This window comes from Aptenodytes forsteri, unplaced genomic scaffold (genome assembly GCF_000699145.1).
Source record: "Aptenodytes forsteri isolate BGI_AS27 unplaced genomic scaffold, ASM69914v1 Scaffold15, whole genome shotgun sequence".
Lineage (NCBI taxonomy): Eukaryota > Metazoa > Chordata > Aves > Sphenisciformes > Spheniscidae > Aptenodytes > Aptenodytes forsteri.
In genome coordinates this window covers 24245402-24257524 of record NW_008795129.1, presented here as the reverse complement: position 1 = coordinate 24257524, position 12123 = coordinate 24245402, and the positions used below count along the sequence as shown (strand labels likewise).

General features: G+C 37.3%; 1 protein-coding gene across 1 annotated transcript in view; it reads left to right on the top strand.

Moving 5' to 3' along the window:
- Positions 1 to 1825: 1825 nt before the first annotated feature.
- The window catches only part of DHX32 (DEAH-box helicase 32 (putative)), a 27051-nt gene continuing 16753 nt past the window's right edge, over positions 1826 to 12123 (top strand). The window contains exons 1-5 of the mRNA XM_009278122.2: positions 1826 to 2095; positions 4827 to 5020; positions 6462 to 6834; positions 9472 to 9717; positions 11952 to 12051. Of these exons, the coding sequence (XP_009276397.1) occupies positions 1826 to 2095; positions 4827 to 5020; positions 6462 to 6834; positions 9472 to 9717; positions 11952 to 12051 (1183 nt within the window). The remainder of the gene's footprint in view (positions 2096 to 4826; positions 5021 to 6461; positions 6835 to 9471; positions 9718 to 11951; positions 12052 to 12123) is intronic.

Genomic DNA, 12123 nt, shown 5'->3' with positions numbered 1-12123 from the left:
AAGCAAAATGCAGAATAGCAATTCACCTGTTTGCTTCATGTCATTTTAAGCTGAACTTCACAAAAAACAGGCTCTGTAGGATTGTGCTCTGTCAGTCCCCTCATGACATTTGCGCCTTATTGAGTGATTTCAACCACATCTGAGAGAGGCAGAGATCTCAATGGTAGTGAGTTTGCAACAATAAATAAGAAGGATGTAACAGAAAGCAAGATAAAACGTTAGACATCAAGGGATCCACTGAGGTCACAGGAAAAGTGACTTCCAAGTTCAGCTGAACGTGACATAATTCAGTGTCATCTTCACAGATATCATGATATGTCATCCTGTCATCTTCACAGGTATCAGGTACATCCCCAGTGGTGGTTAGTCTGAAGCATATTTCACAGTACTGTAACGCCAGAAAGTGGGCAGATAAATCACCTGGTCCTTTTGCCTTTCAGAGATGCTCCTCCAGAAGACCGCGTTTGCTTTTGGCCCTCAAACTGGGCAGTCTGTCAGTCTTTGCTGCCAGCCACTCTAAGTGCCGATAATCAGCCTGTTTTGTGAGCAGCATATAGTTAAACTTATCTCATTTGGATTGAGATATTCAGACTGCTGAACAAAAGATTTTCTCCTACTTCTCTTTGTTGGCTTTCTATGCTGCTGTCATCAGAGAATGCATTAATAGCATTGTAGCCAATATGGTCCCAAGTTATGAAACAAGAAAAATTTGTAAGAAGAGGCAATAACTTTTATTATATTACTTGGTGCAGAAAAAGCTTGATATAGACAAAGCACACAAGCATTGTACTCATAGTCTGTTCACCAAGACATTATCAGTATCATTGTTCAACAGGAGACTTGCCTCTGGAACTAAAATAAAAAATGTTATTTAATATTTGTGTTACAGTACAGATCAGTCAAGATTAGGAGACTCTATTTTGCTACTTTTGAGTCCTAAGAGTTGCAGTTACTTTCTGTCAGTAATTTGTTCTTTCCCCATCTTTCAAGGCCACTTCTGGTGCCCTTGAAGGATTAGAATTGGCATCTCTCTGCTTTTTTTGACATATTAAGTATATTTTAGATTTTTAATTATGGCAAAGACTGTTAAAGCCTTGCAAGATTTCCAGAGTTAACATACAGAGTATATAAAATGACTCTTTACTGCTCTGACTTTCTAAAACACTGCAAATAACATAAAATAAAAACACTGGCTCTTCCTGACGGACGCTTTCACGCAGCAGTTACCTCCCGTTAACTGCACGCTCGCAGCCCCTGCGCTGTTTTTGCTGCACCCAGGGGTGAACCCCATTGTGCCGGGATTAGCCGGCCACATGACGATCTCTGCAATCACAATAATGGCCCCGTAGCCTCCTATTCACGGCAGCCGGGGCACAGGCGGGAGCGATAAAGGTCAGGCTCAGCGTGCTCTTTCCCAATTATTCTCCAGCCTGGCCGAGCAGTAGCAGACAAGAGCACGAGCAAACACACTGGCTGGTACTCATGGTCTGGCTTTAACATGCCACTAAAGTGCAAAAGCTACGCAGCTTCTGTTTAGCATCTTTTGGTTTAATCACCTCTATTTTGAAGAGTTTGGATGATTTTTTAAACATATTTTCTCGAGGCTCATTCGGGTTATTAAACCACTTGAAGTGTGACAAACAGACCACAAAGAAGGCAGCTGGACCCCAGGACTGAACTTTTAAACTGAAGAGCTGGGAAGTACTAATCCTGAAGCCAGCAGAAATGGATTTCCTCAGGGTTAGGGAGCCTGAATGATCAATCAATACAAAGGACTCGTTCCATTACTAATGTATTTTTGCTGGGAATAATATATGTAAGAAAAATGGAGTTTTTAACCTTTTCTCCAGAGATCCACTGCTTTTCAGAATTACTTGACTGCAGCGATGGTGATGAAGAGGAAATACTAGTATGTGGAGAAGATTTAGAGCTTAATCCTTTCGATGGCTTGCCTTACTCTTCCCGTTATTATAAACTTATGAAAGAAAGAGAAGAACTTCCAGTATGGAAAGAGAAATATACTTTTATGGAAAGTTTGCTTCGTAATCAAATTGTGATTGTGTCAGGAGATGCTAAGACTGGCAAGAGCTCCCAGGTCAGTACAACATACTTGGTTGGGGTTTTTTTAATTATTTTTAGAACATTTAATGTTGTACACTTTTCAGAGTTACTATTACTAATTTACTAATATTACATATATTTAAAACAGAAAAAACTTTTTGCAGTGAATTTATTATTTACTGCTGTTGCCCTTTATTTATATTGGGCACATCAATATCCAAATTTATATTACGCTAGTATCTGGTTTCTGTTAGTAGTGGACTGTTGCTATGCTGAGTGTTGTATGGTATTGCAATATAAAAACATCCAGTTCTGAAGAGTTCAGCTGTGGTGTACGCACACATAGTTGTATTGAGTTTAGCAGTTCTCAGTGTAGAAACAGATGTGCAGGCATCTATTGTAATCTGAGGTATTAAGGCCAGAGATGGAAAGTGAAATACAGAAGGTGACAAAAGATTAATGCAGTCAAATACAGATGTAAAATATATATGTATATATCTAAGCACACATTTAAATAGCTTTCTTCAAATATTCACAAACAATTGACACTTACTTTACGTTTGTCCGTTACAAGCCAGTTTTACTTGGTTGATGATGTCTTTTGGGCTTCAGGGGTAAGCTGAGCACTGAAGAGTAACACTTCTCAGACTGTGATTGTCTGACAGTGTCATAAACAACTAACAAAAATCTCAAATGACAACTTTTTTTGTACTAAATACTAAATTTAAAAATATCAAGCCCTTTCTGAACACTGAAGACCACATGCATTAACTACTATAGTTTAAAATTCAGAACCAAATATACACATAACCTTAGAAAAATTCTGTATAAAATTCTTGTATCTATCAGTATGTGCACTGTAAATTATTACTTTGGTTGTATATCACAACATCACATCTCAGCTTGAAAAACTATCAACTATATACTTTTAAAATGTATTACAGAATGTATCAGCTACAGTCCTTCCCTACCGAAATTACAGGTGTATTTCTACTGTCTTCAGAGAGGCCAAGTCTAAGTGTAAAATACTTTAGGACTTATTTCAGATTGCTTTAGTATTTTATCAGTAAATCATTCCTTCTATGTTTGGCTGGCCGCTATTTTGTTCCACTGGAAAATTTTATTGCCTCCTCCCTAATATTGATTAAATTTGTCATTTTATCCTCTTTTTGTCCATCATCACATTGAATGCCCAGGGGAAATGGTAGCCTCTGCAATGCCTATGTTGGATTCAATGCATATTCTTACGTGGAAAGCGTGTTTTGGTTCTGATTAGTGCTATATCAGGAAAGAAATACAGTGGATTTGCAGGCAGGTCACAAGAGAAGGTGAAAAAGTTCTCAGGGAATGAAGGACTGAAATCAGTAGGGCTGTTTCTCAGGGGGAAGTAATGGTCTTTCCCTCACTTCAGCCAAAAGCAAATGCTTTTTCCAGGAATACACAGTTACTTTACAGAACTCATGTTAAAAGACATCACTGAAGCCAAGATCTCAGTTGACTCTAAACATATAAATATCCACTAGGACTATCAAATTCTGTTGTAATAATATATAACAACCTATGTCTGTTATCACAGTAAGCAGAGAAGAATTTTCAAGCAAGTGTTATAAGCCAAAACATGATTATTTATAACTGGGATCAGGAGAAAACTTTCCTGCAGGTAAAGCTGTAGGATAATTACTGTTGCAGGGCATCTCATATCTGCCAGAGACTTTGATGCTGGACACTGCTAGAGATCACATATCGAACTAGAGACATCATGCTTCTAACTGAAAATTCCTATGTTTCTATAAAAAGGATACACAGCCACCTGGTGCCTGGAATATTTTTTGGAGTGCAAAGTCTTTACCCCTTGTTATTGACTGTAATTTATACAAAACAAACTTTGTATAATAATAAACTACTTGCTAAGATATATTAGCTTTTTAAATTGTCCTTAAACAGGTTTAGTAAGATGTCACACATTGCTGGCTGTTTTTTTAAACATTTTTAGAAACATAAATAACTATGCAGAAATAAATGATATGTGGCTGATGCACCTAGTTTATATATGTTGATTAAGTAAAGGATTTGAAACCTAATACCTTCACTAAAATAATATTTATAATGTAACTTTACTTTTTCATGGCAATAACACATTAATATTTTCTAGTGTTGATTTTCTACTGTAAATACATAAATTAGAGAGCTACTGCACAGGTTTCTGGAGCAGTTCAGTTTCACTTATCTTTGTTTACAGAGTAATTATCTGAAATTACATATATTTACTGTGGCATTTGCCAGTTTGAAATCCTCTTCTTCCTGGGACATGTTTCTCATGTCAAGCACCTGAATATGACATAGCATGGGCAGGTTTACCACTGAGCCAGCTGAGAAGCCCCTGACAACAACTGCACTAACATTGTTGGATCAATCACGAGATGCTTAAGAATAATACTGCTGGTGTTACCTGCTCCCCAGAGGCCAATTCTGTCCCTTCTGCAATATATTTGAATTAATCTGAGTCCAGCTGAGAAATTCCCAGGTAAGCCTTCTAGCCCATGTCAATCCAACTCTTGACTACTTAAGAGGTTCAGGGTCTTGACATTTACCAAGGCAGATAATTTCTGTGTCAGGTGCAGGTCATCCATCAGTACTCAGGCAGACAGTAAGCAGCGGGTGCTCAGGTTGATTTAGTTCTTCCACACTGTCTACTTTCTTTTGCATTACAGTCTCTGCTAAACGTGTTAAATACCAAATACATCTGTTTTCTTATTTACTTACAGATTCCTCAGTGGTGTGCTGAGTATTGCCTTTCTGTCCACTATCAACACGGTGCAGTCGTATGCACCCAGGTACACAAGCAGACAGCGGTGTGGCTGGCACTGCGTGTAGCTGATGAAATGGATGTCAATGTTGGCCACGAAGTGGGGTATTTCATCCCATTTGAAAGCTGCTGTACAACAGAAACTATCCTGAGGTTTGTGTGTTTGGTGTTTAATGCCTTCAAACTAATATGTAGCTTACAGTTCTTTGCAAGTGCAAAAGTTTGCAGCTGACAGCACTCCAGTCCTTAGCTCTTCATTGCACCACTCCACTAACGTGGTCAGGACAGATAACCTAACAACCGTGGGGGAACATTGCTGTAGCTGCAAAAGATTTCTGCGTACAGTATGAAAACAAAAAAACCAACAGTGCTTTATAAAGTTGTGTATAATATTTTAAAATGCGGATACCGGAGATTTTGTGATTAATCAATAAGCTATAAAAGGCTTGAAGGAGGTATTCTGTGCTAAACTGTAGTAGAGATTTAAATGGGCAAGGTTACCATCTGTGCAAAACTTCATTAAGTACCTCAGTAACTTCCGTATCATTCTACTCCTTCTTTCTCTGTTTTCCAGTACAGGAGTGTCCGTTACCATAAGAGAACATGGGATAATCTAACACAAAGTAAAACTGGAAAATTGAAAATCAATCAAAAATCATGGCTAGAAAAGGGTATATTCAGTAACAAGAGAAAAAGCATTTAGGAGGATTTTTGAGAGATGAGAAATGCACTTAATGTATTAAATATAGGCAGGTGACGACAGCAACACAGGGATTCAGATTTTGAGCCTCTCTGAAAGTTAGGAGAGTTATTTTCTCTGGTTCCTTAATATAGCAGGCATAAACTATAAAATCTAGATCATAAGCCTTTTTTCCAGCCACTGATTTCCAGTGGAGAAGAGGATACTCGCCACTTCTGAAAATAAAGTTCAACCGCTCTTCCTTTTGCATGTCCTTTCTCTTTCACTGAAAACTCTGTAAACCTCATCCTGCAGCACATCTTCCTGCAGCTGCTACTGACGTGAAAGGGAGATAAATCCTATCCTCTCACACATCGAAACGTGGTTCAAGAATTCAAAGTCCAGCAAAAAATAATATCCTTTTAAAAACTTTCAGTAGCAGGAATAATAGGGATAAAAGTGAGGAGGGCCTTACGGTATGAATTGATCTCTCATCTTGGTTCTGGCACTGCCTCAAGTGCATGCGTACACCTCCTTTTCCTCATCTAAAAGTATTAGTTCCTAGCTCAAGAATTGGTTATGGCATGCAATATGCTTAGATAGTTTGGAAGATGAAAGGCAATATAAGTTATGATTTTAAGGCAGAAGTATTTCTTCTTTTGCCTAGAGCATCCTTTCAACCATAGTGCCACTTAGTGTCATTGAATTACATTGAGTTTCTAGCTACTTAAAGAAGGGTTTAAACATGTAGTTGAGACTGTGATACTGTCTACAAAATAGACTCTCTGTCCTTACCAAAACTTTCCTGTTAGAACAGAAAGAACCAAGCTGTCCCCAAGACCCTGAATTAACTTCTTACAATCAAATCTGAATATTCCAAGAAACTTTGTAGAGTTTTCTGTTTCTACATTGCAGATACTGTACAGATGATATGCTACAAAGGGAAATGATATCTACACCTCTTCTGAACTATTACGGCGTTATCATCCTGGATGATGTGCATGAAAGAACTGTTGCAACAGATGCATTACTTGGCCTTCTCAAAGATGTCTTGATATCGAGACCAGAACTGAGGCTGGTGATACTCACTGCACCTCATATGTCCAGCAAACTGCAGAATTATTACGGCAGTGTCCCCTTCATAAGGGTGGAAAACAAACACCACGCAGAGGTTGTATACTCTTGCAGCGTTCAGAAAGACCACTTTCTGTCTGCACTAAGACTGCTCTTTGAGATACACCATACAAAAGAGAAGGGTGACATTGTGATCTTTCTGGCATGTGAAGAAGTAAGTTATTAACCGATTCCAATATTTCTGATTTTAATCAAGAAACAATTTACATCTGGGTTTTTATATGACCTATAAATATCTTGTTGCCAGTATCTAACACACTGGACACTGCCAACAGTTTTTATCAATTCAAGTTTTTCCTACAAAGAAGTTATGGTATACATAATGCTGTATTTTATATATATATATATAGCATAAGCTAATACAAGGAACTACCAGATTTTCTGTAGGCTTAAAGAAGGGCCATCATCCTTCTGTGTGATGCAAAAAAGTAGCAAAGGCGGCATACAGGGACAAGGGCCGTAGATGCAGGGAGTTAATACATTGCAACCTATTCCGGCAGCGGGTATATCACACTTTGTGTTATCCCTGTTTTGCAGGAATGGACACATGTCCAGTTTGCATAAATGTCCTACTTCACGTGAATGTTTTTATCTTAAACCCGCTTACAAGGTCTTGCCATTTGCATTCTCCTTTACGGCTGCAAACTTCCCAACCATTTGTGTAGACAACAGCAGGAGGCAACTGCCACTCTGGAGGTGCAATGGTAATCCAGGAATCTGCACGGGCTTGCTATTCTAAATAGAGGCATCTTCGAACCCCTGAAGACAGCAGAGATGCCCTAAATTCACTGCTGCCAGGATTGCACGATCACGTCCTTCTCAGAAAAGTTTCACAGTACTTTATAGCTGTCAAAGCAATCTCCCATCAAATAAACATGTTAAGACTTGAAATTATTACTATTAACTTCCTGATAGTGATCTTCAACCTTCCACTTTGTATCATTAAATCTGCTTTAAAAAAACAAACTCGCCTTAGTAGCTCCAGAAGATAATGACTTTTCACATGCAAAGATAAATTACCATTAACTACCCAGGTAGTATTGCTTTTCACTGTAAAAAGGGGGATGGATATGTAACACTTTTAATAACGCTAATAATCAGTTGTAAACTTTATAGACGCAAATTTTACAAATGATGAATTCATGAATTCTCTGTATCAGTTCCTGTATTGACAATAGGTAATGTTAGAGAGAAAACACATAGTCTTTCCATTTCAAAGGACTGGGAACAAAGTTTTATTTCTGCTTAAAATTTTTTTTTGATGGGCAAGTCCCACACAATACTAAAATAATAACTTCTTTCTTGCCAAGAAGAGATTACTTAGTTTTCTCTCTCACGATGAACAAAACACTCATTATGAACTGTTACCGCACAGTTCACATCCCATGCATTCTTGCTTAACTGTGACTTAAAGTTTCATATCGCTAATGGCTCGCTATTCCCTAGCACACAACTGTCTTTTAAACTGAAAAAAAGATATGAATAAGAAAAGAACATTAAGATTTATGTGTTGTCTTGGTGCTAGCTTCGCTATTAGATGCCACTGTCATACCTCTATAAGAATTTTTATAGAATACTTTCAACCTATAACTACTATGAATGTAGTGGCACTCTCAAATAGAAACTCAATCTGGTTTTTCAATTTTGAAAAATGTTTGCTAATAAAAATGCTTTTGAAAAAAAAAATCCCTTTCAAATTGAACAAGTCTATGGATGATTTTTGTATACCTCTAAAAAAAATAGTTTACAACGCAAATGATTTTATATTTTAAAAAAAGACTAAAACAACAACAACAACAACCACCCTTTTTTAAATTATATTCAACTGCTGAATTTGTGGACTGTTTTAAAGGTGATGTTCCATTAACACAGCTTAGCGACATTTCATTCACTTTATTAAGTCTTCATAGAGTTTATTGATCACTAGGGGAAAAAAAAAAACCAATAAAAACCTTCACAATACTTATATCTTCTTAAACATAATAATTAAGGTAAAGTAGGGAGGTTTCTGCATACTTTGATCTTTTTATGCATTGTAATTGAACTAAGAACATAATAGTAGTTTCCAAAGTGACCCAAACAAGGGCTCTGCCATTTTAGCCCTTCCAGTGATGGGGACAGTAAGGATTGGAGAGGGTTGGAGCGGTGATTTGCTGTGATCTGTTCTGACTCCAGGAGCACCCGTGCACATCGCACCTTCGCCAGCAGTGCAGGTCACCCCATTGCCAGCCCCGGGGTGCACCGTGCACATGTAGAGAGCTGTTTCCCAGGGGACACTGCCACTCAGGGCACCCACATGCATAACATTGGTTCCAGCAGAAGAGAAAACCTTTTGGGCACACCAGTGGGGTACCTGAGTATCTGCTACAGCATTACCAGCCCTATGACAAAATTTGCACCAAACTCTTTGGCACTAAATGACTGATGTGGATACATCCTACATGTCCTATATACATAAAGTTTAGTGACTGTTTCATAATTTCTCAGCCTTGTTATTCCTATACGATATTTTTACATATCTGTCTTCCCTTGGAGATTGGTTTGGATATGATTAAAGCCAGAGAAGACTATTTTGAAAATTGCAGAGGAGAAAAAGACATTTCAAAAAAACAGCCCAGCTTTTCCCTGGTCTATAGTTAGCGGAGGCAGTCCATAAATTCTCATACATAGTTCTTTTTCCTTTAATTATTAATCATGTAAGATTTAAATGTTGTTACAGTTTGATACGTAGTTAAATTTCATTTTAGAATAAAAAAGTTGCTGTAAAATTAAATCTTTCTCCTGATTACAGGAAATTGAAAAGGCTTACCAAATGATCAGACAGGAACAGTCTAATTTAAATCCTGATCTTGGAGAACTCATCCCAGTTCCTTTATATCCCATAAAACAAGACCTAACTCCCAAGCCAAATCAAGACAAACAGAAATGCTGCAAAAAATACAGAAGAAAAGTGCTACTCACCACAAGCTTTGGAGAATCTTTGATTTGGATTAAAAATGTAACCTTTGTCATTGATGTCGGTGTTGAAACAAGAAAGGTTAGTAAAGTTAACCAAAATCAGTATGCCAAGAACGAAGTATGCATAAGCTTTTTTCCAGGGTGGAGGAAAGGGAAATGTGCAGCTAATAGATTGGTGAAAATGGTTTCTAAAGGATCAAATATTTTTCTATTCTTTTGTAAGTCAGATTCTATAACATATTTAACATTCAAATCACCTGCTTTCGTACACATGGGAAAACCAAGCAAGAAAACACAATTACTTCCTAAATTCAGTCAGAAAACAAAATTTTCAAGTTTCTAAAGCCAGATTAACACTCCCAGCTGAAACTGCCACTTATTTGGGCACCAAGCTAATCACATTCCATTTGCAAACTACATCTCCCCTTAATTTTGGCCTATCATTCCTAATTATGTCTTCAGTATCTTATAGATAGAGCGAAATACAATCAGTTCTTGGCTACCTATTGGCAGATTACCTGGTTTAGTAGATTAACCTCATCCCTTGCTTAACACCTTCGTAACCAGTGTAGTGCCACAGATCATACAACGCCAAGGGATGCTCACACAGGGAACCACTTCTTTTTAAAGCTGCTTGTGCTCCTTCCAGACACATGCTTCCATCTAAGTACCTCAAAATGCTGCAATTTATCAAATTAATCTTTGACCTTTTACAGTTCATTCTAAGTATGTCCTCAGTTATTGGTTTCCACCCCATCTTGGGAAGGACTAGTGCAGTTGCAAACACGTCTCTTGTTTCTTTCATTTATACAAAACTGACGTCCGAAAGAATGAGTGACTATGTAGGAACAAGTCATTACATGAATTGGAAAGCTGCACTACACTAGAGGCTTTGTAACTGTTCAATGCGTTCTGCTAGTCAAAATAAATATTCCAGTAATAGGCAAAAGAAACAATATAATACAGTTTGTTTATTTAACTCAGAATTGAATCTCCAAAATGGAAGTTAAACACTCCCAAAATTTTGGATCGATGATCATTAATCCTGATTAGCCTTGAGAGTAGTTCAGGCAAAAGCTTGGGAACTACCAGTACCTCCCATTTTCATTGCAAAAAACTGTGTCTAACTGCCATTTTTAAGGGTTCTCATTTGGAGGTTATAAACTAACACAGCCTCAAGTCAAGGCTAAAAAAAATTGTCAGACTTTTGTGTGAAATGAACAAAAGCCTAAAAGCAGTTTTCAATTAGACCATGCATAACCCAACTTACTTCTGAAACTACCGTTGTCTTGGAGGACAGAAATTCATCTCCCTTCCACAGTGATCTGAAGCCCAAAGTAAAATTCAGTGCTTCCAGACTTCTGTGAATCAGAAATACAAAGTGATGGGAACAAATAAGTTTCAACACAGTCCTATAGCCGTCAAATCACCTCTATCGGTTATGCAGTTTTTACCCTTTAATTCAACTATTTTGTCCCAACAGCTGAAGTTTAGTCCTCTAATATTCATTCCTCAGCAGTTCAAATTCACATTCAATCCATATGGCTGAAAGTCAGTTGAACATAGAGGGAACAGTCAAAGTTTTGTGCAGAACAAAATCCCACATAAGTCTTGCAGATAAATTTACCTGGAGGAAAAGAACTTTGTCCCCTGCACTGACGCATACTTTATCTTTTTTATTAAAATTCTGCTTAAAGTATACAAGATCAATTCAGATGACATGACTAGAAAGTTGCCTTATCCAGATGTTGTATGTCTTGCGATATACTACAGAAGCTTATGGACATCATCTGGTGGTCAGAACAGTGAGTGAACTGGCTCCTCAGTTTAATCAAAATAAAGTACAATTAAGAAAAAAATAAAACGGGGCATTGTACATCTTTGTTACAGTCCTTGTCTCCTGTACTGAATTGACAGATTTCAGCATTAAGTCACAAAGCTGGAGTTATGGAACAAAATGTTATCAGACAATGTTGGGATTCTGTCATTGGAAGAAATAAATAATCTTTTTTGATGCTTTTCTTGATGATATCATAGACATACATTTTGTGCTTTAGTAAGGTACATTTCTTCAGAAAAAGACATTTATCTTAGAGTATACTTACAGAGTTATTGCAAAACATAAGTGTCTGTCAATTTATCAAAGTGCTGACTGCTCTCATTTCCAAGCTGGTGAAATGCGTAGTATAAAAAGAAATGAAACTGTTACTACACTTTCTGTAAAATGACCTAGACAAAAATTCAATACAGACCATTGATATTTTTGTAGTCTTCTCTTACTTGTCTGATGCTTAATATCTCTTTCATTTAAAGGTGTACAATCCTAGAATCAGAGCAGACTCTGTTATAACGCAGCCTATCAGCAAAAGTCAAGCAGAGATGCATAAACAAATTCTGGGCATGTCTTCATCAGGTAGAATTATTACCTCAAAATTTAAATCCATTAGCTCAAATTATTAACAGAATTGATGTGGCAATGCAAAAA